Genomic DNA, 26,469 nt, shown 5'->3' on the forward strand with positions numbered 1-26,469 from the left:
TGAACAGAACTTCATGAAATTGCATGGGGACAGCAAAGTGATCCCAGAAGTCACTGTATTTTCCTCAAAGATTGAAAATTTTTAATAGTAAAGACATGAAAAGCCCTGGCAAGGCTTTTGTGGCGTGTAAGCTAACTGCCAACTACCTAATAAGAGATTCCATACAGATTTAATATGTATCTGTGTGCTGATTCCTCTCCTATTCTTCATAAATTTAGCCTCAGCATACCATGGGGACAGACACATTCCAAAACCATATAATTAGGCTGCTACTGATTTCAGTAGTTCAGTGCCTGTCCCTTCCAGCTGAATATGCAGCCACAGGATATCCACACAGGCACAACATTCTCTGCTGTTTGTTTCTCTAAACACTACCAGAGTGCCAAAAAACAAGGAAAGAAAAAAAAAATTCAGCCTAAATAATCTTAAAAAATGTTTTTAAGGATCCTTTTAAAAGACACAGTTTTAGTTATCTATATTACACTTAATTCTTGCAACGCTGACAAATGAAAATCAAAACTAAAATTAAGCCATATCACAATATTCTGTAAAACTACAGTGTTAATAGGTAACAAGGTTATTCTGTAACTTAGTATTTACCTTTATGTTGCTTCAGTAGCAAAGACAGACCACTGTATTTCCATGAAGCAGAACAAAATGGAAACTTGTTTCACTCTCTTGTTAACATTCAAATTCTTTACAGCGTCAGATTCTGCCTTTTAAGTGTCCCTCCTCTTTTTTTCTTATTTCTGAACCAAGTTATTGTACCTGTGTTTCCATACAAATTGCTCTGAGTAATATATGTTGAGTTTCCAGAGACCATTTGGTCAGATTTTAATCACCTCTCCTGGGAGCTGACACCAACTTCCAGCAGCAGGTCATACAATGCAGATTAGAATAACAAAAGACATGCTGCTGTGATTCCAAAATCAAAAAAACAAGAAAGGGGAAAACAATACAAGTCTGTCTTTATCAAGCTTAAGAATGATGTTTTGGGACTTCTTTGATGTGTCCTAGACACAGCCTTCCTTTCGTTTGTATTAAAGCATAAATTCAATCACTTCTGATTTTTCCCCTCTCTAAAACAGAGAATGTGCCACTGAAAAGATTTTGTTCCACATTCCATGTTTCTTTTTGTCTTTTTTGTGTTACTTAATTGCCCAAGATAGAAAGCTTGTATTTTGCAAATTTGCATTGAACTAAAATTTGTATTTACACAATGTAGCAATTTTTCCTGTTTTGAAATAAAAGAAATAGATTGCATTCTTTCCCATATAAAAATAATTTGGGTTTAGTTTGGATTTTTTTTTCCCACTCAAATTCTTTGTTTAAACGTAAACTAGAAAAATGTCATAGAATTTATAGAAAAACACTGTTCTAAAAAGAAAATGGAATTTCTCTTTCAGATTAGCATTGTTTCAGGCTATCTGTCAGCATAATACAGATAAATTATAGCATTCCCACTACAAATCCCAAATAGATTAAGATTTGTCATATTGGATCTCTTTGGTAAAAGACAACCCACTGCATAATCATAATGATTTTTACACTATTCTCCAAAATGAACAGTTCCACATGTATAAATGCTAGCAGGAATCAACATCTCCTGTTTCTTTCTCCGACCTTCAATAATCCTATACTCTGCAGAAAAAACCCAGCAGTTTTACTAATTTATAAGCACCATGCAGACACAGGCAGTCTAGAGAAAAATCTCTTTAGCAGTTGCAAAGGGAAAAAAAAAAACAACATGAGAAAGCTTCCACAAAGAAAGAAATTCTGAGAGACCAAAAGAAAAACAAAAAGGAAGAGGTGTGAAATTTAAAATATTCCCAATACTCACTGAAAGCAGCCACTGCAAGAGCCAGTGTGACAATAATGGAGACCCAGGAAACCCACAATGCCTTCTTTCTGTAGCTTTGAGCTTCATGAGGTTTTAGCCTCGTACTGCTTTCTAGTAAACCTGATAAGCAATAAGCAAAGAAGATATGAACAATGCATTGCTCCTTTCAAAAACACAGCTGCGTTAGTTCAGCCCTAGAAGACACATTTACATTCTATATTACACACAGAAGCAATACAGAATCAAATCCTGCTCACATTATTGAGGTTAAGTGAATGAGGCCACCAGAAACATGTGAGTAAGCAAGAAGAGCACACACAAGCTGTTTTGACTCCACACAGAAAGACTCACACATCAATCCTTTAAAAAGAGCACTGCATTCCAGTCTTGGAAATTCACAAATCAATATGATTTCCACCTGTACCTCTACACAAGAAATGGCTCAGTCCTATACTCCCTCAGATCAAAACTTGTTTCTGAACTTGAGGATCCTGGGGCTAATTAACGTAGGAGAAAAACCCCTGCTCACCAGTCCCTGTGGAATCACCTCCCAAAGCACAGGGATACACTGCACATATTGATCATCAAAGCACAAGTGGGCATGCCCCAGAATCAAAGCTGTCACAGCTGGAAAAGCCCCTTGAAGCACCTCGTCCTTCATTTGGGGCAAGAACACATTCCCATCTAGAACTAATTGAAGAACCAACTCTGTCCTTGCTGCAGTTGGTGCAGAAGGCTGTTGAACACAAAGGAATGCTATTGCTTTTTCTCTTTTTTGATGCTTTCAGTCTGTGGAAGTCTTTTGTCCATTGATCTTACATCACAGAGAATGCAGGTTAAACATAAATTAACATTCTTTGGTTTTTATTCTCTCAGTCTGAGTCTAAAGCCACTTCTAAAATGCATTCAGAATTTTACATATTTCCATTCTGTATATCCTGTTCTGATTAGTTTATGCTTAACACATTCACCTAATTTGAAACATACATTCTTTCTCACCATTATGTTTCTCCTCAAATGTGCTTAACTGGAGAGAAAACCTGATGGCTTTAAATTTCTTAATGAGTTACTCCAGAAGGTGTGGGTGGCTCCTCTCAGATGATGAGCACTTTTCAGAGAGATTTGCCTGCACTCAATGCATTGAACTGACACACTGGTTTAACAGCACGACTTTCAGTAGCTGCTCTAAGGTCTCAGACAAAGGGTGGAGAACAGGGGCTGTGTCAGACCCAGCACCAGGTTAAAACAGAAGAGTTGAAGCTGTTACTATCCTCACCTTCTATTGCCACTGGCAGCGACATCTGATCTGGTTCTCAGTGTACTCCTGAATCCACACCATGTTTAACCAAGTTTATTAACCTTTACAGATATTAGTTTCAACTGACTGTAATACACTGGCTGAAAACTGCAATGGTTTTGGAATCAATTCAGAACTGAATCAGACATCTCTGCCTTGGGGGCATCATTATGTCAGCAGAGGGGCAGGCATCCAGGGGTGGTGAAATTTGAGCCATCAGATTTTATTCTGCCACTTGGAGTCTGTTAAAATTACTGGTTGTAATCCCAGCATAATTGGTGGGATACACGCTGTCTTGGAAAAATTCTTTATGCCTTTTACACCCCAGTTACAATAAAACACAGAGAGTTTCTTTATGGGAGTTCAGAAAGCCACTCAGAATTTCATGCTTGTATTGTATTTTTAGAAAATTTAAAATATTATCACACTTTGTGCTACACACTCCCCCCTTTATGAATGGAAAAGAATCTACAAACTTGCATGGACCAGGCCCTATATTGGAATTATGTCTGTTTCTTATTAGGTGCATTCTTTGTCTGTCTAATACACAAAAACTGATGGATGACAACTCCAAAAGCCTTGAGTCTTTTACTGATGGTGTTGCACAGCTATTTCTCACATGCCTGCTTTCATTTGTGTGAATTTTTTTTTCCCCCACAAATGTTTCGCCTATCTTCTCCTACTATATATAACGATGTACAGTTTAATTGCTGTCTGCTATGAGGTAATTCAGCAACACATCTTGAAACATAGGAGGGATTTCTACTAATCTAACCACAGAGAAAATACATCTCTCACATTTTGTGTATTCACCCCTCCTGTCCCCTCCCCAAACCAAGGATTTCAAATTATGGTCCAAATCTTTTTGGAACATAAAGCAAAGGTTTTCTCAGCCAATTCTGGCTCTCAATATTTCAAACCTCAAATAAACACAGATCAGAATGACAGATATCCTCACCTGTTTCTTTCTTTTAAGACATCTTTTAATTCATGGCTACAGCTCACTATTACCTGGGAAGTCCAACATACATAGTTGATACTAACAAATCAAACAATACCCTAATTAAACTGAGGGATGAATAACAAGCCCCAGAGCTAGTGCAGCACTCCTGATTACTATTCACATGTCAAGCACGTGTCCAGTATGACAGAGACTGCAGTCTTTATAAAACTCCACCACTTCTGCCGTGTGTGTGTGTGTGTTTCTCCGTCTCTCAAAATGGCTGGCATATTCTGGCTGTCAGCAATGTGATCCCTTCCTTCCTGAAATAATTCAAATACACCTTCTGCCTTTAAAATTTTCACCCCCAAGAAAGATCATATAATTCTTAGGAGTGTCCTGAGGCCAGCACAAAAAGATACAAACTCATTCACATGACTATCAAGCCCATAGAATAAAAATTATTTAGAGGCAACAACAGTTCATTAATTTACACACAAGAACAAAATTCACCAGGTAAACTTCCATATTTCTTCACTGACCATAAGAAAGCAAGCATCCACAGGAGGATGAAAGTTAATCTTTTAGTATGACCTGCACTGCTACAAAAATAAAAAGCTACCATCTACAAATGAAATTCCTCCACCCTGAAATTAACATACTGAGTAATTTTATTGCAAATAATTTATTTAACACATGGATATCCCTGAGGTATAGAAAAGATGAGGAACTGATTAAATGCACTGGATTTTTAATTTATCTTTCAGCATCTTCACATATTAACAGATTTTCTTCCCATAAAAAAATCAGAAGGAGAAAAAAACCTGCCTAACAGTTGCAGAACACAAGCTTGGCATATTTGTGAAGTGATTCTAGGATATTCTTTACCATATGCTGACTTACCAGAAGTACTTTTCTATTTGGCTAAGGGATCATTTTAAAATGTCAAGTTAGAAATTGTGGAAGAGATAAGGCTAATAAAAAACCTGTTCACCGAAGGATGTTAATTTAAGGGTCCCATCCACAAAATTATCACCGATTTTGGATCTGGCTCTTAAAGAGCAAATATCTACCTCCAAAATTTAGGATTAGTATTTATTTTTAGCAAACGGGGAAGCATCATCTCTATAACTGGATCTGGTATGATTCATTGGAAAAGATTGTAGGAAAAAGTACAATCTAAAAGGACAGACTGCTAACATTTTCAACAGGGACAACCTGCAAAAAGCATACCAGATTTCCCTCTACAATGACAGTGAATTATCCTGGTACACATGGAACCAGTAACTACAGGAAAGGCTAAAAAAAAGGTACTGCAAGGGCCATAGAAAGAGCATGGAGGCAAGGAAGAAAATTAAATCAGCAGCTTTAGCTCCATCTCCCTCATAGAAAGAGATAGGTTGGGTACAACAGACACTATCTTTATGGAATTACCCTTAATGCCAAAAGGGACAGCATTCACCTTTGGCTCTGTCATACTGGGCACTAATTAGAATTTTCTGTAACCAAACTTCTGTGTTGGAGCCACAATCAAAATTCCTCACTCATGTAAAAGAGAGCTCAGATTGCCCTCAGGCAGGCACAATGCCTGCCCTCAGCCCCTGGCAGGGACAGTGAGGGTACCCCCTGAGTAAGGGCTGTCCCCAGCCCCAGCATGACTGGAAGCTGCCAGGAAGGTGGTGAATGCTCTTCCCCCTCACTCCTCTACTTTGTGTCTACATTCTGTAGCAGGCACAGGCTCCGGGAAGCTGGGCAAAGAACAGGACATAGCGGGGTTACGTGTAAAGGGGCTGTGGATGAACACGGAGAACACAAAAGGGACTCCTGGATGCTGAAAGCAAAATGGAAAAGGAAGAAAAGGCAACAGAGAGAGAGGCTAAGGGAAGCCAATAAATGGAATTAAAAGATGGAGACAAATTGTGTGGAAGAGGAGCCCGGAGGCGTTGTGGAGGACAGGGCAGTGGGGAGGGGTAAAATGGCAGCTGCCTTTGTGGGCGGCAGGTGAGTGAGCCCTAAACAGATGTCCGAAATGGATGTGCTTCGCGCTAAAGCGTAACGCGGTTTGCAAGCCGTCAGCTTCCGAACACCTGGTCAGGTATTTCCGTAAATAACAAAAAACGAGTTGTGTGGAAGTGCACAGCTCCGTGGGGGAAGGGAAACAACTGCCCCGACTTCAACCCCCAGCCTGGCCGGGGCGGACCCTCCAGAAACGCCGCGTTGCGCCCCTGCTCGGGGGGCGGCTGCGACCACCCCGAAGGCTTGGGCACCTCAGCGGCCTCCGAGGAGAGCCCCGGGAGCGCCGCCGCCGCCGCCGCGCCCCTGGGCCGGGCGCTGCCTGCGGAGCCGTGTGCCGCCCGCAGCCGCTCCGCAGCCAGGCAGGCAAGTTCCCGGGCGAGCTGGGAACAGCCACGAATAGAGTTTATAAAAATACTTCAAAGCTGTCGCGGAGCGCTCGCACGGGAGCTAAAACGGGGCAGAGCTTCGAGGGCGGCGCTGGGGGGGATGCTAAGCGGCTGCCAGCGGCGGGATGAGGGGTGGGCGAGCTGGGCTGGATGGGGGAGTTCGGGGGGCAAGAACCGGTGTGCGGCTGAAGGGCTGGAGGGGAGGGGACGGGCAGGGCGGCTGCGGCGGCATGGGGAGGGTACGGGTCCAGGAGAGCGAGCGACAGGATGCTGCGGAGGGGGTGTCGGAGGAGCCGTCGGGGTGGGTATCGGGGGCCTCGGGACGCAGGGGAGGTGGTGGGGCTCGCCACAGAACAGGGCAGCGTGCAGGAAGGCGGGGGACGGACGGACGGGCGCTCACCTCTGTCCTCCAGCCCCTCGCTGAACTGCCCGCTCTCCCCGATCCGCAGCTGCTCCTGCTGCTGCTCCCGGGCCGCACCCGGCGGGTTGGCCCCGGGGGGCTGCACGATGGCGGGGTCCGGAGTGGTGTCCAGGGGGGCAGCGGGCGGCTCCATCTCTTGCAGGGCGGCGGGAAGCGGCCGGCGGCTGTGGCGGGGAAGCGAGGAGCGAGCGGAGCATCCAGCCCGGGTGCGAGCCCGGGGAGAGGAGGAGACTCTGGCTCAGAGCATCAGGGAGACAGGGACGGGCAGCGAACAAACTCCGGGTACTCCGCGCCAGCCGCTGCCCGCGGCCGCCTCATCACTGCCCGCGGCGAGAGGCGCAGGTGGAGCCCGGTGCCGCCTCCCGGCGCTGCCCGTCCCCTCCCCGCCCCGCCGAGCTCAGCAAGCGGGAGCCTCCTCAGCCTCCCCTCGCCATGGCGGGCTCTGCCTCCTCCTCCCCTCCTCCTCCTCCTCCTCCCGCAGCCGAGCCCCGGCGGGAAGCGCTGTCCGGGGGCTGTCGGAGCGGGAGCGCTCCCGCCGGTCCTGAGGGCTGCGGGCGCCGGCCCTGTCCGCCTCGCCTCCCCTCACACAGGTAAAGACACAGCTCCCCTTGGCTGGAGATTTGCTCGTTCTCCCCCTGCCCTTGCCCTTTTTCGGGATCGGAGCGGAATCGCCTCACACAGGCGCCTCTCAGAGCCCGCAGCGCTGACGGTCTGTCACACCCAGAGTTGCCTTAAAACTGCCCTCGAACGTGCGGCGTTCTCGTGTTGAAGCATGGGGTTACCCTTGCTGGCCTCCTCAGACTGCTCACCTGCCTTTACTAGAAGAAGAACATAGGGGATTGCTCACCTGCCTTCCTGCAGAAGAACACAGGGGAAAAACTAAAATCTCAGGAGCGCAGAAATGCTTTTTAAAAAATGTAAAATTTCACAGATAAATCTGTGCCAGGGCTGCTTGCTCTTCTGCGCTGGTTTCTAATGGCTAGATGGAGAGGTGCAAACAAACAAAGCATTCTTTGTGCCAGCACAGTCTCCCAGCCTCATGCTTACTAGCAGGCAGATATATTTTGAAGCTGCCGCAAGTTTTGACTTGAAAAATTTGTCTAGGAAAATATAAAAAGACAATTAAGCATTGCAGCCCTGGTCCTTTGGTGATACATAAGGATACAATCCCGACTGAAGTTGTATGAAGATCAGGTTGCCTTTCTCCTTTGAGAAATTAGTGAATTTGGCAAGTATAGAAAGGCCAGCAGAAAATTAATATTTATGCCAACATAGGGACACGATTTTATGAACTGTCAGAATCTTGCTGATGTCAGCCTTACAAAAAAGTTTCATAGCAGTTTAGTAACACCTGTCTAAAAATTGTCAGTGCAACATTGTTACCAAAATGTCTTAATTTTAAGAAATGCCTCTTAAAAATGTATACTAATCTTCTAAATCTTTCAATGTGAATTTTAAATCATCAATTATTTGAAGAAGTATAAGTAAAATATCAATAAATGTTAAACGACATAAAATACTTGTTTAGAAATTGATTGGCATTTTGGCAATCTTGTGGAGTGGAGATGGCTGTTGTAATGTGAGGGATTGGTGTTTTTACCTAATCTTATGATTTTTTTCTGTATAGTATACCATACCTACTGTATGAAATATTTTTGAAATCTTCATGCCTCTCACCTAAATTTCACCTTCACCCCTAGCTATCCTACCCTGCTTTGTGATCCCAGAGCTCTTGCTCTTCTAGCTGGATCAGCATTAATATGAATATAAGCAATGCCAAAATTACTTGCTTTTTCCTCATGAAATGGATAGTAAATTCCAACATGCCTATTTGATATTGGCAAAAGATTTTTTTTCTCATGTGCATAAGTTAACACAAGTGAGTTCTTTTGAGGCAACTGTTATTTTGAGGTTTGGACTGAGTTGGGAGGGGTAGAAAACTAGTAATTGCATTTTTAAAAAATGGATTTTTTTTTCTTTAAGGGCTCTGTATTAAGCTCTGGTTACCTAGAACCTGCAAGATGCTACAGCAGATGGATGTATGCACGTGAGAGGTAAATGAAAAGCAGAAAAGCCTCACCTTTTGTTGCTTACCATAAAAATAGATTGTGATGTGTCTCACATAAAATGTGTCTGTAAAGTGAGAATCCTTTAATGAGTAGAACCAGTTTTGTAACCTGGTCAGGGAGAAGGAATGGAGACCAACCACTCTTTGGGACCTCGCAGGGACACAGAAACCTCTGGTGGCACCATCCCATGCAGAGCACAGCCAGGACAAACCATTAAGGGTCTCTTGAAATTGCTGCAAGAGATAGAACGCTCCCTAATGCAGTTATTGCAGGATCCCTCCTCTTTTATGGAGATAAATCCACATCTGATCCATTCCAGTAAGAACTTCCTTATTCCTTGATAAATGAGAAACTGACCAGTGACTCTCCTTGAACAGCACCTTATTTCTCTTAGTGTCTCTGAGCTATTTTGGTATTCTTAGAACTTCCAGAAATCAAACCAAGAGGAAAGTGCTTGGAGATTCCTAATTCCATTTCTTTAAAAGGAGGTCACAGGGGTAGGTTTCCAAATGATTTAGAGAAAAATAGGAACTAGGAACACCAAAGCACAAGTTTTAAACTTTAATGGGTTTCTCTCTCTTTTTTCAGTTGCCCTCAATTGCTGTTCTTACATAAAACTGTGTCTGGCAGGGACTGGAGCGATCTCTAATTGTATAATTGCTATGGTGTTCAGGCTATAGCAAAGAATATGATGCCTGCAAAGAGTATTATAGTTTCTTTTAAATGACTCTCTTCAGTGCTTTCAAACAGAGCATGAGAAGGGTCATACACTGCATTTAGCAAATACAAATTCAAAACATTAGGCAGATCCACAATGAAGGGCCTTTCAGAACACACCATTGTCTATACAAACTGGCTACTAAGGAGCAGAAAGACTGTCATATCATAGCTGCTGGGAGCTGCTTTCCAGAACTGCCTCTTATTTCTCATGACATTCACACGAAGTGTATTCAATTGGATAAAGATGTAGGGCTAGATTTTTAAAGTCATGGATCCTGTTTTCCAGCCCTGTTGGACTACTTGTGTATGAAACCCATAGGCAAAGTTAATGAAGATAAAAAGCCTCACTCTAATAGCCATATTAATACATTATTTTATTTCTTGCTCCCTCAAACCTCCCATTGTTGGATAGGAATAATGGAAAGCCAAAATGAATTAAAAAAAAAAAACTAACGTCTCTGGATTCAGTCTAACTAGACTGACACCATCCTATCTCCTGTAGCTGCTGCAAGATTAATACACATTTGCAGAACTTTGTTCCCAGCTGGAGCTGCCTGTAATTTTCATAATATTTTGACTTCCAGAGAAAGGAGATTTCAGATGAGATGGAAGTCTCATGCATCACAGCAAACAGCACCAACACAAAGAACTTCCTCCTTATCTGTATTGTCTGTGGTCTGCTTTTGTTGTGGTTCTTTGATCTTCCTTCCTTCCTTCCTTCCTTCCTTCCTTCCTTCCTTCCTTCCTTCCTTCCTTCCTTCCTTCCTTCCTTCCTTCCTTCCTTCCTTCCTTCCTTCCTTCCTTCCTTCCTTCCTTCCTTCCTTCCTTCCTTCCTTCCTTCCTTCCTTCCTTCCTTCCTTCCTTCCTTCCTCCCTCCCTCCCTCCCTCCCTCCCTGCCTCCCTGCCTGCCTGCCTGCCTGCCTGCCTGCCTATGAATAATGTCAATGGGATTTGAATTTCTGGTTTTCCTTTTCATTTTAGCACTACTGACTGAAATGTTTTCACTTGAATTAGCAGAACAGAGTGGTGCACTCAAAGGCTCCTGAGAAAGAATTTTGCTTGGTTTCATTGATGTTAGCTTGTCCATGTTCCATATTGACCAACATCTTAAGTGCAGCACTTAAATTAAGAGCACTCTTGCAGGTTTGGAAAGAGCTGGTCAGCTGACCTGGTGATTATTTTTTATTGTGCTTAAAGGCATAAGAGCAAGATAATCCCACACACCATTTTGTTTGCTGGGTTGCATTTCACACATGCACTAAACACAAAACTTTCCTTTTTTTGGCAGCAAAATACTGGTTTTGTCAGTGGCATTGTACTGCAGGAAGTGCAAGTGTCAGCCAGGATGGTTTATTAGTTTGGTCTATCAGACATTTCATGGCTGAGAGCCAAAAGAAAATTCTCACTTCTTACTGGATCAATATGCCTTTCATGGCCCTTTACAGCAGGAGCAGTGCTGCAGGGACACATCTCAAACAAAACTAAGAACCAATCCACTTCTAAAGGTGCCCATCAGTCCCATAAAGGTCATCACTATAGCTCATCTTCAGTGCCACTCCTCTAGGACAAAGTCTGAAACTGAGTTATCCTGGTATTCCAAAAGGCAGCAGCTTCCATAAGTGTTTATGGTGCTTAAGTGCTCAGTAATTTTGCACTACAGCTCCCTGCTTGTGTCTGTCTGTGGATGAGGTGATAAGATACTTGAGATCATTTAGACACGTCCTTCTCTAATGACTAGGTTAAATATGTCTGTTTAGTGATGAAACCCCCTAGATCCTGTATTTCACTTTTTTTTCACAAACCTTATCACTTCCTTTAATAGTCCCTCAACCATCCTGTGTGACATTGGCTGCCATAGCCTTCTTTTCTCCTACAGTTTTCTTCTACAAACAAGTCAGGCTACACACTGTAGGATGTTTTTTAACCCTTTGTTTTTTTGTTTGCTAGTTTATTGGGTGGCATGGAGGCAGAGGCAGACACAGATCTTGCTCTTCTTGTTCTGTAGCTCACATGTAGCCCCACAGCATTTTCAGTGCTCAATAGGATGAGAACACCAGGTTCTTTTAACCTGGTCTGGATACCTCTCAGCCTAGTATTAGTCACCTTGTTTTTATAATTTCGAACTAAAAATTATGTTGAGGTTGGTACACAACACTACGCTGATCTTTAAATTACTGAGCTTGCTTGAATTATTATCCAATGAATGTCAGTGGTTTAGTGTTTTTCTCTTGCCCTGGGTTAAATAGAGTTTAAATTGAAATTGTCTCTCTTCTTGGCATTTTTAGACTGAATATTAACTTTGGGTCAAAAGTAATCAGAATGTTGTTTTGGCAAAAGAATATGATAATTTAGTACCTTTTCCTTCAGGCTGTGAAGAGTGCCCATAATATGATTCCCAGAGAATACAGCATGCAGTGACCTTGGTAAGTAATTGATGAGACCTCACATAAGCACCTACCCTTTCCCTATACAATGCTGTTGCAGGATCATATTTGCAAAAAATGCCACAGCCAGCACGAGCCACAAGCACTGATAGATTCTGTGGCAACAAAGAGGGAATAAAAGCAGAGGCTGCAAAATATGTCACCTGAAAATGAGCAGAAAATCTTGGAAAAGATTCTTTACAGTGAGTGTTTTCCAACTATTTTAAGAGTCATTCTTAATTCAAGATAAAACTGCTGTGTAAACATGGGAAACCATAAAAACTAATCTCATTATTTTGTTCAGAACAATACTTTGCAGTTAAGCAAGACTGAATGTGTCTATTCCAAACAGTGTTGTTTCTTTATACCACTGCAGACCTCTCATTTCCAGGTTTTGTCTAACTGAATAAAACTGACTTATTTGACTGTGGTTTTATTTCATTGTTAATATTCACAAGTATTGAAGAGAAATGGAAGGGAAAATTAATTTTCAAGAGGTAACAACCTGTTACTTAAGTCATAATCTTCCTGGTTTATACTTTTTTCCTGCTTTCCACACCATGTAGAGAGATCTTATTCTCAATGAGGCTCTAACCATAGCCTGTTGGATGATGTGACTTTAAGCAGCTCATATTTCATTTTTGCCTCAAAGAAAAGAAAAAAAGAAAGCTAGGCAATCCCTTGGAAGTAAAATAATATAATTTTGTAATAAACTTATCCAATTGCTTATAATTACTTGATGATAATTCCCGTCCTAAAGCATTTTAACAACCAGACACTTCCAATGTATTTGCATAACTTCAAGCATTCTCACATTCATTTTGAAAATTTGTACACAATTTTCCATTAAGTTCATATGATTAAACATGAAATAAGTGAACTACAGAAATCACAAAATATTCTATTTATCATAAATAGATTGAGTCACTTTTCCTCTTGCTAAGTGCATTCCTCCTGATGCACCAGTCCACTGAGCCCTTTTCCCAACATGTCAGACCCGAGTTTTGTTATAAAAGGCTGCATGAAAAGGTAGATACACATTTACTTCAGATTCCCCCCCATGCATGTATGAAATATTTATAGTTTATAAATTTTATCCAGTGCATTTAAAAAATAGAAAAAATTAAGAATGGTAATCCTTACTTTGAAGGTAAGGACCTAATGCCTGTACCAGAAAAGACAGAAAAAGAAAAAATAATTGTTATAGGGAGTAGTGCCCAACTCACATATTTTTTCATATTTTAAGCTCTAATTTGTGATTTAGTTTGGTATGTTATTCCTTGTGTCATCAGCAACACAATTTCTTTTTATTGCTATATTTTCATCTTTATCAGAAGACCCTGTGTGACTGTTTGAGGGAATTACCCTTCTATTCCTCTATAGCAATAATACTTAGATTGCTTCTTCTTTGCTCTTGAGTAAATACTCCACAGCTCACTTTTGCTGTAAGTTGTTTGATGAACTCTATGAGATGATAATATTTCTGCATTTTATTTAAAAGTATTTTATCCTTTTCTGATGCCAAATGAATTGTTGCTGGGGATCTGCACATTCCCACCTCAGTATTTAGCAAGGGTAACTATAGAGAGTGTTTGGAAGGAGCCTGATAGCCACTGCCAAAACGAGTATTTTGTAAAACATGTTCTTCATGGCCAGGAAACCTTTCCCATTTCTCTGTGTGCAAGTTTTGGGGGCTTTTTGACACCTTCTCAAGCAGATATTTGACACTTTAAATGAAACTCTGCTAGGTCTGGATGGACATAAAATTTCTAATACCTACAGGAATCTGTTACCCACTTAATGGTTTTTGCCTGTTTGATTTTGTTTCTGGTTGCTTTTTTTTCCTGCAGGAAATAAAATTAATTTCCTGAGTCCTGACATATAATTTGGGTTTGAATACTTCATTTTAATGAAAGGAGATGCTGTAGGTAAAATAATTAAATTCTCTAGATACTAATTTTTTGGAAGAGTCAGAAATATTGTCAACAACATACAGGGGAGTGATAATAGATTTCTGCATTTTTTTATTTTCACAGTATATTGATTGTTTCTCATCCTTCTAAAGAGTGAAGCACATAATTCATGTTGTACTTCTTGTAAGAAGAAATGGAGGTTATTTTTTAGTGGAATTCAACCCCAAAAGTTTGAACCCAAAAGCCAGGCCCTTCTCTTCATGCAGCAGTAGGAAAAGCAATGGATCTCTACTTGGTCTTGCATGGAGAATTCACACTGTGAATATTGACATTTGTCTATCCATGGTGAACACTGTCAGATCTGGATTTATGGAAGATGGATAAGGTAGGTGGTTAATAACCCAAATAAAGCATTTATGTTATATTAGCAGTTGTGCATGGCTGTAAGCATTTGCAAATTTTAAAGGGAGAGGAGCATCTTGAGGAAATTGAAGAATGTTTCTCTGTAGAATGAAGAATTTTAAATCCACTCCACCTACAAATGCCTTCTTAAACAACCAGTAAAATTAAAATTTAAATGCAATTGAAGTTTGAAGGTCAAAATGTCATTGAAATTTTGAACCTCTGCTGCAATAAAATTGTCCTATAACCAAAAAGAAAGATGACAATATCAGTCATATCATTTGATCAGACTATGATGAAAGTCAATTTCTGTCTCTTTCAGACTCTGTCTAAAGCTTTTGATGAGGCCTAAAAGTTATCAAGGGACAGGCAGTCGCAGTCATGCAGGCAGCTCCCTCTCCATTATCAAGACCACTGATACTTTCGGTATCGGGGTGCAGGGACGCCTTAATAGCCACAGAAGTTTCACTTAATTTTCACATTCTTCTATTTTACTGACAGAATTGATATGGTTTGATTATTTTTTTCTCTATCCATTGACTGGCACAGCTGATACTGGGCTATACAAATCGATTGCAGTTATATATTTAGGCAGACAGAGGCAATATCTGTAAATAGAAATAATAAGTTTCATTAAACCAACTGGTTTAATTAATTTCCAGATAATATGCTCAGAAAGTGTGGCTAGATGTACAGTCTTCCTGACTTCAGGATTTGTGTGTCCAAAAGTACCTGCTTTCTTCACTTTTTTCTTTAATTAAAATCCTGCCCACAGACTTTGTCCTATCTTTGTACCAAAGTGTCTTCATTTCACGTGTCTGGGTTTTGTCACATTTAGGATACCAATGTATAATTTGTTAGCAGGAGATGCATCACCAAGCGACTTTTCAGGTTGAGTCAACTACAAGCCATATTTGGGTCAGGCAGGATTTTGTGTGTGTGTGTCACAAGAAAAAAAGTTTCTTCTTATAAAGTTTGAAATTCAGCTAATGGAGGCAAGGTGATGTGTTTTTTAATTAGTTGGAGTTTTAACAAGTGGACCAATATTGTAACACAGACAGGTGAAGCAGATAATGGCCTCACTGTGCCAGTGACAGCCTCAAAACACTCACACTGACCCACTGCACATTTCTTGTGAAAAAGGAGCCCAGTTTCTGCTCTTGGAGCAGCTGAGCACACTTCTTGCACCAGACAAGACTTGTAAGAGATAATTAGTGTTTGGGTGTAGTTATTACTTAGTTATAAGATAGATCAGTCTTTTTGTTCTTGTCTCTTAACTTACACTCCTCTAACTTTGCTCTGGAGGGCCCTTTCTTGGCTTACTCATTTGAACCTTACTCATTTGAGTCCCCCCTCAAGGGGGACACTGTCAATTTTTAATAAGATAATTTTTTTCTCCATTATTCTGCTGTGCAAAATCTCTTTTACTGCTACAATAAAATTGCTTGTCCTTCTTCCCTTTTCAAAAGTGAAGAGGGAGAATGAGAATGAATGGCCTGAGCCAGTCACAAACTGTGTCATGAGAGGTTCAGATGGGACATTAGGAAAATGTTCTTCACTATGATGTTGGTCCATCACCAAGAAGAGGTTACTGAGAGAGGTGGTGGAAATTTGTCCCTTGGAGGATTTCTAAGTTCAGCTACCACAAAAGCCGCAGGTAACCACAGCTGACCTGGGATAGTGGTGCTTATGGTCCTTCCCAGAGAAAGTGGTTGGACAAATGATCTGCACAGGGTCCTTCAGGCCCAAAGTTCTTTGATTTAGCCAATATAAACATCAGGGGTTATACTGCTGTAAGGTTTTACCTTGCACCTGATAAATAAAGTCATATCAAAGCAGGTTGACACAAAATCTGCAGAGGTTTAGAGAAAGGGATAATTCCAGCATAATAGCAGGTTAATTTACCAATAAAGGACAAGTGCTATGTTTTCCTGAAGGATAAAATCCTGATGAATTACTCCTCTTGGATTGTTGCTTTACTGTTGATTTTAGAAGGGCTCTCAATAGAGTACATTACTTATCTGATAGTCTATCTAAGCCCCTTATTCTACTCTAACTTTTTATGATAAGTCTACTGCCTTTACCTTGTATAACTTTGAATTTTGGTCACTTTGTTTCCTTTTTTATTTATGGGTACAGAAAAGTCACCTCATGTTTATGAAGATCATTTAATTGTGAAACTCTCCGGAATTACAGGTTGTTCTGGCTGATGTATCAGTAAACTTTAAATTGCCTCCTTTATCAGGCTGAACTTTGTGTAATTGTGTTTACCAAAAATTTAATCTCTATATGAAATTTAATCAGGAAATAAAATCAAGGAGCTACCGAGGTCTGTTTCACATCCCATAATCACTTTAAATAGAAGTTCACTGAGATTGTTTTGCTTATCTTAACTCTGAGGATAAAATATCTTTGGAAGATATTTAAATTTTTATGGAGTCATAGAACAGTTTGAATTGGAAGGGACCTTAATGATAATCTACAAAGATTTGTTTTTGTGGAGGTTCTTCTGCTTTAAACTTATTTCCATATTACAACTGTCCAGTGGTTGCAACACTAATTAGATTCATACTGCATGGGATATCCAGACTTGTTGCATCTAAACCTGTTGATTTTCCCAATAAATGGCATTATGCATTAAATGCAAGTTCATAATAGGTTGACTATAATTGCACATGCTAAAGATTTAAAAAACAAGAAATTATCTATTGTGTTTGCTCTTAGTCTATGCTTAGAACTGTGGCTTAAAAATCACTTGACCTACTTCTACCTAACAGCAACCCAATCCATCCTTAATGCATCAAATATGGATTTACTCCAAGCAATAAAGGAAGTCAGCCATGGCAACAATATCTGATCATGTGTGCAATGTGCTTTTTAGAATAAAACTTGTCCAACCATTTCTGCATTTAACATTTAAAGAGTGACTTCAGTGCTGCAGATTGCTTCCTTTCTGCCTGCATGGCTTCACCTGAAGTGATGGGAGGTGTCCCAAGTAAAGCTGCAGTACTGAAAATTGTTTTTAAATAAAGAGTCCCACATGAGCTTTTTTTTTATTTAGTAGCTAATTCCGGATAGGTAATCAGAATAATTTATCACTTCAAGTTTAAATATAGAGATGCTGCTGTTTCCTCCACCCAGATGAACTATTAGCAACCCCCTTACAAAATTATGAGGTGCTCAAGAGTGAGGCTTCTAGAACCTGAGGTCCTGACCAGTGAAGGTCCATCTGAGGTGGAGCAGAAGTCCAACTCCTTCAACAGAACTGATCAGATATGTGTTATCCAGGCTACACTTTCCTGTATTCTGTATTCTGAGCTAAGATTTTTCTTTATTCTTTATGTAGAATGTAAGAGGCTCCAGGCTGGAAAGGGGCAATCCAATATTGCAACATTTTACTGTAAGAGAGGTGTAGAGTATGAGCTGGATGAACCAGTTCAGTTAGCCTGGGCCAATAATGGAAAAGTATCCAAGGACAAGAAATCAAGTAAATATTAGCTTAGTATTAAAAAGGTCTTTTAAATCCTCATGCTGTTGGAAAACATAATAGAAAAGTAGAACTTGTGCTTGTTTCTAAATTGGCTTTTGTGAAGAGGACAGATTGATGCCACTTGGAGAAACTTACCAAAAGATTGCCGTGAACTCAGGCTCGTAAACTGTTTGTGTTTTCTGTTTAAAACTTTATTTTACTCATGCTATGGTCTAAGGTTTGATAAACTATGAGTTTAATTGTCCTGTGCAGTGCATGGCTGTAGATAATGCAAAGTCTGATTCTTTGACACAGAAGTGCTTATGGTTTGTATTTGCCTATGATGGGTGATGGGATTCAACCCTTTTGTAAGGGTTGCTGTTAAAAATACCTCATGAGATCTGCCTTCAACCAAATTGTTGAAGTACCTACCAATTGCAAATAGGAACTAAGGTATAGATTCACTGAATTAGAGCAAGTGGTTTCCTCTTGTCGCTTGAGATGAAGAGATTGAATGTAGCTTTTAGCTGGCTAGTAATATTATAAATAAATAGGCATTAATCATTGTTAATTACATTATTAATTATTTTTAATAAACACCCATATTTCATTATTAGGATCCAAAACTCGAGAGTTGCACAAATGGTATGAAATTGTATTGCTAATTAACAGATTTTCATATGGAAAGGTTAGTGACAGAAATTTCCTTTATTATTTAGCCAATGCTGAACACCCAGTGAAAAGCAACCAGCCAATCCTGGTATTTGAAGCATGCATTCTACATTGGGATCCTAATGGTTGTGCCCCAAGGGATTTCAATACACCCAGTTGTTCAATAACATGAGCATGTTAGAAAAATGGATATTTGGAGGCATGTGTTTCCTTTCTGTTCTTAAAAAAGCTGAATTACTTGAGACAAAGGGATTTTAAAGCACCCATTCCCCAGCCAGTGCATGATATGAATGTGCAAAGCATTGGTTATAAATCAGCACCGTGCTCAGCAGCAGCTCCCTCCAGTCCTGCTCTGACATTGCAGAGGGACAAGTGAGGGCCAGCCTGGGTCACGTCCCAGGGCCATCAATAGGAGATCTGTGCTCTCTGGGAGCTCTGCAGCCATTGCTTGCTGCTCCACAAACTGCAGCCTGCAGCACTCACAGGGAGCTGCACCAACAGCATTTAAAAATTCCTCATTTAGAATGCACATCTTGCTTTTGAGGCACCAAGCTGGCACAGGCCATCACACCTAGTCCCAAAGCAGCACTCTGGTGTTTAATTACTGAACTCATTTACCTGTGATTCCTCATTTAAATGGGCCTGTCTTTCCAGGTCTGTCTTTCAAAATTGCTTTTGGAATCTCCACTTGATTGATCTCTGCAGTACAACTGGGTTTCCTGGTGACTTATGGGGTCTTTCTGTTGGGTCTGAAATTATTAATTACCATACAGCTCTTCTAAAACACGTGAATTTTTTTCAATTGTTAAAAAGTTTAAATGAAACATTAGATGGAGATGAGTGGCAATATCCTGAAGGAGAAAATAGATCTTATTTAGGAGCAGCTTTTTTTCTGATCTTCACACACAGAAAATAACACAGATCTTTTGATGTATCTGCAATACAGTCCTGGCTGTAGTTGTGACCAAGAAAGTGCCAATTTCTTAATTTTTTTTTAGCAAATAAAGAAAAAACAAAATCAAGCAAATTAGTAAAGCACATTTAAACACGGCCAGGAAGTCGTGGATCTATTTTAGTAATTGTGAAGAAGGTGGCTCATCCTCAGAGGGTGTTATTAAATTCCTAATGTCAGAATAAAAAACCAAAAGGCAGTTTTACCTGCCTGTTTGTAGCTGGACTCAGCTAGTGAAAGTAGGCTCCAGAAATGTTCTGGGGAGAAATTCCTCTGCCAAACTCCCCCCTCCAGATGAAAGAATAGATGTAGTTGCAGCACAAAACCCCAAACATTTACATGGAAAACATCTGCAGAGCTGGAGAGATCTGTGCTTTGGCACTCAGTTCCTCTCTGAAGCAGTGAAAGCTCTGAGAACACTCTCCTTGACCCCAGAACTCAGATGTCCCCAAAGAGTGGCACAGAGAGGCCTCTGCAAAGAGGGAAAAGTGAGGATTTGACTATCTAGCACAACAGAAAAATGTTGTTGAGACAACATACAACAGGAGTTACTATTTATTTGTTTTAGGCACCAGCCTTCTAAATAATTGAAACTATTTCAGATGTTACCATGGGGTATTAACTTGAAAATTATGACTTTTTGGTATCTGTAATCTTCATTCCATCTGTTCTTCCTGGTCCATGTTTATGCTGCTGGTATCTGTCTGGTTGCTGTCACTGCCCAGGAGTGAACCTTGGCCTGGTTCATGCTTAAATAGGGTTTGTTTTTGGTTTTTTTTCTTGCTTGAGTCTAATAATGGGGAAAAAAACCCTAAAGTTCTATTTTTTTAATACTAACATTTTAGAAAATCTCTATTTAATTTACATTTTTTGTAGAATATCTCTATGCAGGATGAATGCAGGGTAAGTGTAAATTGCAGGATTGCAGCTGTAGTGTATGAAGAAAATAATTATGTTATTTGAAGGTTAGCCATATAATTTTGTTTTATTCTTTTAGAATGGCAGTTGAATTTCAACTATGTAATATTTTCTAGAAATAAGGATTTTTTAATGGCTTCACTTAGGTACAGAGAGCACAGTAATGGTCACGAATTTGGCAGAGGACAGTGTTTGCTTTCATCACTGTGTGATTCAACAGAACTCTTGCAGGATGGTGGTCACAGAGCAGCGCTGCCAAAGGCGTCAGCAACCTTGGACACCTTTACATTACAAATTTTAGTGACACAAAAAGGCTGTGGCAGCTGTCCCCATCTGGAGAGCATCACCCTGAGCTTGTGCAACCGTGAAACTTTGCTATGCAGAGTTAGTAGCTGAGACCTTGGAAGCATCAGAGGGGCACCAGTACAGTGCCACAGCTGAGCTAAAAAGCCCCAGTGCTCTGCAAGGCTAAATGGGCTCAAGATACAGAGCAGCAGCAGCTCTGATGTCTGTGTAAACAGAGGCTCTCACAGCTCTTTGTTTCTGCAAAGGCTTTTTAACAACAAAGTGAAAAATCTACTGCCCTTCAGGATTTAATGATGAGTACACCTGCACTGCTGCCACCGTGAGCTGGTTTAGCTGGTGGTGGATTGGAGGTGTGTGTGCCTTTTCAGTTGCCTCTGTGAATGCGTATAAAGAAAACCCTGGCACTGCAGTCCAGCTGTCTCTGTGAGCCACCAGGAGCTTAGGCAGCCACTCTGCAGTGTTTGGTTTATTGCACTGGAGAACAGGGAATCATAATACCACTCACTCTCCAGGATACATCTTGGTTAAGGACTTTACTGGTGTAGCTGGATGTGTCCTCTTGGTGTAGCTCTGCTAGGTGAAATAATGTTTTCTTGAGAAAAATAGCACTTGAGAGCTACACATGGAAAGTGCTGCATGGGAACTGCATAATGTAATTCCTCATTAGGAGGGAAACCATAACCATTGTTGCTCTTCCCTGCAGAACTCAGACCACACCTCTCCCACTGAAGTCTGTGTGCTTTAGAGTCCCAGAAGAGGTTTAAGTTCTGTGATCAGGCTAATTTAATAGGAGAGGTTTAATTATTTGATACCACAGGAAAAAAAAAATAGAATTACTGACTTTTGCATCCTTTCCAAATCTGACATTTCCAAGCAGGTCTGTAATGGCAGTCTCAGAGGACCCGTGCAGTCCCCAGCACAGCCAAAGGATAACCTGTTGCTAAGCAACCAATATAAGTGTGCTGCTCAACATTTATTTCATTTGGAAAGAACATATTCTTTAAGTACTTCATCTTAGCTACTAAGCACAAAGAGTTTTCTACTCGTTTTTCTGTAGCTGTGCAAATGTGTAAAACAGACAATTTGCACAATCAAATGTGCACTCCCCAGAACAGGTGCCAGAGAGGAACAGGCAAAATGGAAGGTATAAAAAACTGGCACGAGTACTTTAGCCCTTTCTGAGATCAGCATCCTGAATTTCCCTCTTTGTGTCTTTGTTCAGCCTAATTGAAAATGGGCTGCCTTGGAGCATGGATGTGGCAGAGCTCTCTGCAGGGCTTACCAGTATTTGTTGATGCAGCCTCTTTTGAAGATGTCAGGGTTTTCCCACTGACACAAAGAAACACTTTTCACCCCGAAAAGCAAAGCCAGGGCATAACACCGAATTTCCATCCTGAAGACTCCAAATCTCAGATTCTGCACTTATTTCAGAAAAGCAGCTAAATAGCTTCAGAAAAGAGCACTTAGTGCCCAATTAACACCATTTTCACTTTAGTGTTTGTCCCTACAGTGAAATGAGACCCTATAGATCTGCTAGGCTTTTGTGTGTATCTGAAATCAGCCTTGGCTGAACAGCCTCTAGCTAGATTGTCCTTGGAGGAGTTGTTAGTCATGTTTTCCAGTTCAGAGTACTTTGGGTGCCTGAGTATCTGAAGAGCTTTTTGTTCCCAACCAGCGGAGGTCTCTCTGCTGCTGGCCCAATGGCTCGTGCTGGATACAGACAGGTGTCTCACTGCCCTCTGATCAAGTGACATGGACACACACTTTGCCTTCAACTGGTGTGGTTTCCAAATGATGTGTTGTGACAAATGAAATGCAGCGTGGGAGTACTACAGTGTTTGCAAGCTAAGCTGCGTCTTGGGAGCAGTAACTAACAACTACAGCTTTTTTTAGAGCTGAGGAAAATTAAGCTCAGTGTTGAAGAAATGCAGCTGAGCTCTGCATGGAATCCTGCAGCTTTGGTGACTGAAGACTCTTGGTGTCTTAGACTATTCAGGTGCACAGATCTCTCTGTGCCCCTCTCCCTCCCTTCACTCTGCTTTCTATGCTCAAGCAGGGAATTGTCTTGCAGACATCTCTTCATCGGAGGTCTCATTTTAAGTGTTTGCCTCCCATCAGGATGCAGAGCTCCCAGAGCTGAATCAATACTTCTTTCTTCTGTCAGCTGTAGTCCATGCAGGAGCACTGCTGTCAACAGGCTGACACTGCAGTGCCACATCACACAACCTGGCTGTCACATCTGGGAGCAGGAGAGCCAATTTGCTGCTTAACCTGGCAGCCTGGTCGTGAAGAGATTGAGTTCGGTTTTCAGACAGAAATAATTGCTATTTTCAATCCCAGGGTTTTGATCTGTTAAAGCAAATTGTTGGCTGTCTTGCTTCATTTAGGGAATACTTTCCCAAAATTGGTGCTTCCTATTTTTTTGGAACATTCAGTCTTCAGTGACCTCTTGCTGCAGAGAAGTGCAAGATCAACCAACCAACCAACTCTGTCACAATAAGATGACATAAAAAATAACTCCTATGAAAAGTTACCTGACCAAATCCAAAGCAGACTTGCTTAATGAGTAAACAAGGAGGGAAATGCGAGTCTGGGTTTTTTTTCAAGCCCAAATAAAATAGAGAAGTCAGGAAAAGGATAAAACAAAATGGGCCAAGATGCATGTTTTTCAAGATGCTTGATATCAAGTTGCAAGATTCACAACAGCATTTGGGTTTGGGAAAAAAAATCAGCATTTTTCACTAAAAAAAACTAACAAACACTCACAAGAGGACGTTGTGTGAGTAACATATACTGAAATAAAACTACAGGGGAATAAATTACAGACAAAAATACAGCACAAATAAAGAGCAAGGGTATCTTAAGCAAAGTGTAATTCTAAATTGAGTAAAGGGCAAAAGATGAGATGTAGTTTCACAGGAAATCTGAAATAGCTCCAGTTAAGCTTAACTTAGGATGCAGAAGCTGGTATATTTGAAATACATCTATGTATTCCTGTATAATTCAGGCATCTTGAGAGGCTGTAAGCACCATTATGCAGTAGCTTGTGTAAATATCCTGAGTGAACCAATGATGGGGGGAATATAAAATTCAGAGCATAGATTTGGCTAAAATTCAATATTTTGAAAGGGGGTTAATATAACTTAAAAGAAAATGCAAGGAAAAAAAGGAGAATAAATGAGGATGTCTGACTCTTCCAAGGGTATATATTATATGCCTTCTACAAATAATTTCACAACCTAAGAGGGAGAAAGGAGAACATTCAAGTCAGCATGCTTAATACATTTATACTAACTCAATTTTATTGACTTATTTTTGACATTTTAGATGCTGTGTAAAATAAATCCCTTCATAGTGCCGATATAAACAAATATTTTCCCTTTGCCCTCGATCAGCTGCTCAAGTATTTTCCCTTTGCCCTGGGGACTTCCTGCTCAAACTCTTTGTTCTTTTGAAGAGCCACTCCTCTGGAATTAGGCTCCCTGGTTGGCCACTGTATCCCATTCTCCTGATAGGACAGCAGGTGGATCTGGACAGCAGCCAAAGGGAATAACCTGTGACCCAGGGACAGCAGGGATAGCAGCACTGACAACAAAACATTAGCACTGAAGGAGTATTTCTCCTCTGGCCACTTCAAAAATGAAAATTGATATTCACAGCCACATTCTACCTAAGGAATGGCCTGACCTGAAAAAGGTAATAAGAGTTTAGATATTCAGTGCCTTAGGTTATCAGCAGCCATTTCTACCAATGTGATTTTTGAAAGAAAAATGAATGATGGGTTCTGGGGTAAATATCTCTAGGTTTTTGTTTAATTTGGGATTTTTTTCCAACTGTAAAATATTTGTATCGCACTACTTTGAAAAGCAAGAGCCCAGCCAGAAGGGGATGTAAAACTGGGCTCTGTTCCCCATTTTTTTATTTATTCTGAAGCAATTCTTGAAGTTTTCCTTGAGTTTTTTGAGATGCAACATTTTTGGATAACAAGGTATAAATTCCACTTTCTTGATAAAAATAGAGCTGTTCTGTTCCATTCCTAAATGGTATTCACTTTTGTTTTAAAATAAAATAAATAATCAAATATTGGACAAAATTAATGTTAACTAAGACAAATTCATTCACATCATTATACCCACAGGCATGAAATCATTTACTTCAATGGGAGTGGGGTCACTCTAAGTACAGCTAATTGATGATGATAACTTTACTAATATCTGTTCTTTTTTCAGTTACTGGAAAGAAGTAGCCTGTTGTATTTAAAATAGAAAAATCTCAGTTGCCAGAACAGTGAAGCCATAAGTTAATTTCTTCTAACTTGTTGTTGTTGTTGTTATTGTTATTATTATTCCATGTCATAAATTTATTCTCGTCCACAATATTTTTCATGATCCTGTGAAATGCATTTTAGAATGAAAAATGTCATTTAGGTTTTAATGTAATCAATCTGAAGGGATTTCATATCTATTAGCTCTGCATTTCTGTGATTTAAAGCAATCCAGTTTCAGTCAATATTAGAGAGAGAGCAGCTGGGAAATGTAAACAGCATATTAGGAAAAAAAAAAGTCATGAGAAAACCTGACATTGAAAACATACATAGGATTATTTCTTCATTAGTTGTGAAAAATAGCATCATTATGCACAAAACCTCCTGGAAAGGAATGTTTGTTTCCTTGTTTGGCTAGGAAGGTTTTTATAAATATCTATTTGAATACCCTATTTGTAATAATAGCAGCTCCTGATGAAAAACACATACACTGGATAATGTAGGTGAGGATACAGATACTTTCAGAATAATTATGTCTGTTTTAAATGGATAGGAGTTTAAATATCCATACTAGAAAGACAGGTTGCTTTTGCATGTTTCAGATTTTGTTGTCTTTGTGCAATAACTTCATAAAAACACCTATGGAATTAATTCTGATGTTATATGGGTTTTTTTAAAAAATTAAATATTTTTGTCTGTAAGTACTTTAAAAGGGTAATAAGTTCATTGACTTAAAATGATCCCAAGAATTCCTTGATGTTCACTGATGTACATCAAGACTAAATTCACTAATATTAGACACTGCGGGCCAGCATTGCATTTCTTTAAACAGAGATAAAGAGGCAAATATCAAATTTTTAAAATTTTATTTCCACCTGCTAGGTTTTTTTCCCTCTGTTCTGAGTGATTCAATCGTTTATTAATGGGCTCAGAGTAGAAAACAACTCTCAGAATTCCCTGGAGTCCTCTGGAAATTCAAGCCATTAACACAGATCATGCAAGGAAAACCGATGAGGCATCTCAGCATGCACACATTTATTTAGTGCTAAACTTCTCTTTCTTGTTTCCAGCTTTGTAAATACTGGACCTTCAAACTAGAAAATTCTGTTGTCAAGGTACTGATTTAACAGCCTAGGGAAATATCACAAGTATAGAAAATCACAGAAAAAGCAGATATGGACTGTCAATACCTACAACTAATACCTGAGGGGAAGAAAGAATAAAATAAGTTGAAAATTAGTTTCTCTATTGCCTATGGGCTCCTTCAGTACCCATTTCAGGTGCTTGTTTTCTGCTCAGCTTACAACTGCAATTAGCATGGATCTAGTTTAAGTTCTCATTAGTTGTCACTCATTAAACTTTCTCAAAATTTCAGTATTTTTACATGTGTATAAACCTCTAGATGTATAAATTTAAATAAAATTTACATAGTTGCATTGTTAAACAGAGCACACAGCCTCA

At 40.2% G+C, this 26,469-nt stretch overlaps 2 protein-coding genes across 5 annotated transcripts in view; one reads left to right on the forward strand and one right to left on the reverse strand.

The window, feature by feature from the left end:
- TMEM163 (transmembrane protein 163) overlaps positions 1-7,337 on the reverse strand; it is an 87,788-nt gene extending 80,451 nt beyond the window's left edge. Inside the window, exons 1-2 of one of the 3 annotated variants that reach the window (XM_030952170.1) lie at positions 6,880-7,337; positions 1,841-1,960 (exon numbers count right to left, since the gene is read on the reverse strand). In XM_030952170.1, the coding sequence (XP_030808030.1) occupies positions 1,841-1,960; positions 6,880-7,033 (274 nt within the window). In that variant the 5' untranslated portion in view covers positions 7,034-7,337. Of the gene's footprint in view, positions 1-1,840; positions 1,961-2,191; positions 2,253-6,879 lie in introns of those variants that run through there. The other 2 variants (XM_030952172.1, XM_030952171.1) reach the window with 2 other exon arrangements.
- A 6,859-nt stretch (positions 7,338-14,196) lies between these two features.
- Positions 14,197-26,469, forward strand: part of ACMSD (aminocarboxymuconate semialdehyde decarboxylase) — a 31,883-nt gene continuing 19,610 nt past the window's right edge. The window contains exon 1 of one of the 2 annotated variants that reach the window (XM_030952473.1): positions 14,197-14,410. In XM_030952473.1, the coding sequence (XP_030808333.1) occupies positions 14,402-14,410 (9 nt within the window). In that variant the 5' untranslated portion in view covers positions 14,197-14,401. Of the gene's footprint in view, positions 14,411-24,383; positions 24,441-26,469 lie in introns of those variants that run through there. The other variant, XM_030952472.1, reaches the window with a different exon arrangement.

This window comes from Camarhynchus parvulus, chromosome 7 (assembly GCF_901933205.1).
Source record: "Camarhynchus parvulus chromosome 7, STF_HiC, whole genome shotgun sequence".
NCBI lineage: Eukaryota > Metazoa > Chordata > Aves > Passeriformes > Thraupidae > Camarhynchus > Camarhynchus parvulus.